The following is a 2,500-nucleotide window of genomic DNA, read 5'->3' on the forward strand; positions in this document are numbered from 1 at the left end:
CGGGGGGGGGGGGGGGGGCCCCCAGGGTTAAGGAACCCCCCATAGAAACAGGCATTTGCTGCTTGCTGCTGCTGCCGTTGCTCTTCGTTGGACTGTTGCTGCTGCTGCATGCGTTATTCCTTGATCATATCTTGATTAGAGGAATGACTATCTCATGCCTTCCTCCTCCTGCTGCTGCTGTTGCTGTTGCTGCTGTTGCTGCTGCTGCTGCTGCTGCTGCTGCTGCTGGTGCTGCTGGTCTATATATATATACAGCGTAGAGCGTTGGATATCTAGCAGCGGGCAAGGGAGCAAAGCTGGTTGTCCAATCTGTCGAAGTCCTTGTGGCTCACGACTTAAATTAAGATTCTTATGGAGTACTGCAGAAGCAGGTAACACCGTAAACCCTAAATTAGGGTTTAGGGTTTAGGGTTTAGGGTTTAGGGTTTTAGGGTTTTAGAGTTGGAGGGTTTAGGGTTTAGGGGTTAGGGGTTGGGATCTACGACCAGGGAAAGGAGATGAGGGTTCATAGTTTAGGGTTTGGGGTTTAGGATTTATTTTGTGGGGCAAGGGTTTAGGGTTTAGGGTTTAGGGTTTAGGGTTTGTGTTATGTGCAGAACCCCAACACCCAGATGAGCCATCTCCCCTCGTGGATAGGCTGAGGGTGCGGCAGCTAAACCCTACAAACCCTAAACCCTCGCTATATATAATTATATTCAGTATTAGGGTTTAGGGTTTAGGGTTTAGGGTTTAGGGTTTAAGGTGTATGTGTTGCGGTGTATAGGGAGAACTTATGGCCTTACGCAGAGAAAAAAATTCACTGCAAGTAAGACTGCTGCATTTGCTGCAGCTGCTGCAGTTGCTGCTGCTGTTGCTGTTGCTGCTGTTGCTGCTGCTGTTGTTGCTGTTGCTGCTGTTGCTGCTGTTAATAATGGATTGTTTGCATGCATACTAGTGTGTGTGTCTAAGCGCATCACCTGCTACTGCTGCTGCTGCTGCTGTTGCTGCTGCTGCTGCTGCTGCTGCTGCTGCTGCAGACACGACTTGAGGAGTTGGAAGCAGCTGCGCAGGCGCATGCAGAGGAGTTAGCATCAGTAGAGAAGCATTGGGGAGGAATAGCAGCAAAAGAGAAGGCAGCAGCAGCAGCAGCAGCAGCAGCAGCAGAAAAAGAGCTGCAGCAAACCATGAGGCAGCTAGTTGTTGCACAAGCAAGAACAAGAAAAGCGCATGCACAACTTGAGCTGTCTAGGCAGCAGCAAAATACATTAGAAAAAACATTACAAGGGTACGTCCTCCTCCTGCTGCTGCTGCTGCTGTTGCTGTTGGTGTTGGTGTTGTTGCTGCTGCTGCTGCTGCGGTTGTTGGTGCTGCTGCTGCTGTTGCTGCTGCTGCTGCTGCTGCTTCTTTTGCTTCCCTGTGTACGTTTCGCTACTTAGACAACTCCTTAGCTTACCCCTTCCTTGCTGCTGCAGCAGCAGCTGTTGTATCCTTTGCTGCTGCTGCTGCTGCTGTTATTGCTGCTATTGCTGCTGCTGCTGCTGCTGCTGCTGCTGCTGCTGCAGGCTCATTGGAGACGATCCCCCGGAGGAACGTGCAAATTTGCTTCTCAATGAATTTAAATCTGTCCGCATCACTGCTGCTGCTGCTGCTGCTGCTGTTGCTGTTGCTGCTGCTGCTGCTGTTGCTGCTGTTGCTGCTGTTGCTGCTGCTGCTGTTGCTGTTCTTGGTGCTGCCGTTGCTGCTGCATTTGCAGCATTTGCCTTACTGTCAGCGTTGCTATCTGCTGCTGTTGCTGCTACTGCTTCCTGTTAGCATCTGCTGCTGCCTTGCTGTCCATTTTTAATTAATACATTTGCTGCTGCTGCTGCTGTTGCTGCTGCTGCTGCTGCTGCTCAGTCGGGGAGACTGGAGGAGGCCGTGCTGACTCTTCACAGGGCCATGACAGTACTACAGCGGTACGTGCATCTGCTGCTGCCTCTGCTGCTGTTTGCTGCTGCTGGTTGCTGCTGCTGCTGTCTGCTGCTGCTGCTGCTGCTCATTTATCCTCCTAATATATGCTGTGCGTTGCTGCAGAGACAAAGAAAGACTAAAGAAAGAAAAACTTAAACAAGAATGGGCAGCAAAAAAACGCATGCACGAGTAAACCCTAAACCCTAAACCCTAAACCCTAAACCCTAAACCCTTAGTCGTAAACCCTAAACCCTAAATAGTTTTTTTCATGTCCCTAGGGTTTACGATTATTATTGGGGCCCCTCCCTCTACAATAGACCCAAGGGGCCCCCAGGGTCTTAGATTCCTGTAGCGGTTAACTCAGGAGTTCTGCTGCTGCTGCTGCCGCCGCTGCTGCTGCTGCTGCTGCTGCTGCTGCTGCTTTGTGCTGCAGGCTGCAGAAGACACTAGAGTCTCTACAGGCCAGCTGCAGGTGATTATCCCCTCTGCTGCAGTTATACACCAAACCCTAAACCCTAAACCCTAATTAGCATCGTGCCCCTTGGTGCTACTGGTCACCTGCTGCTGCCGC

At 51.1% G+C, this 2,500-nt stretch overlaps 1 protein-coding gene across 1 annotated transcript in view; it reads left to right on the plus strand.

Moving 5' to 3' along the window:
* EMWEY_00041880 (zinc finger (C3HC4 RING finger) protein, putative) overlaps positions 1-2,500 on the plus strand; it is a gene marked incomplete at both ends in the record, with an annotated part of 5,222 nt that overhangs the window by 530 nt on the left and 2,192 nt on the right. The window contains 7 exons of the mRNA XM_013478850.1: positions 256-371; positions 597-643; positions 764-805; positions 1,017-1,264; positions 1,542-1,602; positions 1,876-1,934; positions 2,053-2,118. Coding sequence (XP_013334304.1) covers positions 256-371; positions 597-643; positions 764-805; positions 1,017-1,264; positions 1,542-1,602; positions 1,876-1,934; positions 2,053-2,118 — 639 coding nt within the window. The remainder of the gene's footprint in view (positions 1-255; positions 372-596; positions 644-763; positions 806-1,016; positions 1,265-1,541; positions 1,603-1,875; positions 1,935-2,052; positions 2,119-2,500) is intronic.

The sequence above is a fragment of the Eimeria maxima genome, genomic scaffold (genome assembly GCF_000499605.1).
Source record: "Eimeria maxima Weybridge genomic scaffold, Emw_scaff725, whole genome shotgun sequence".
Taxonomy (NCBI): Eukaryota; Apicomplexa; class Conoidasida; order Eucoccidiorida; family Eimeriidae; genus Eimeria; species Eimeria maxima.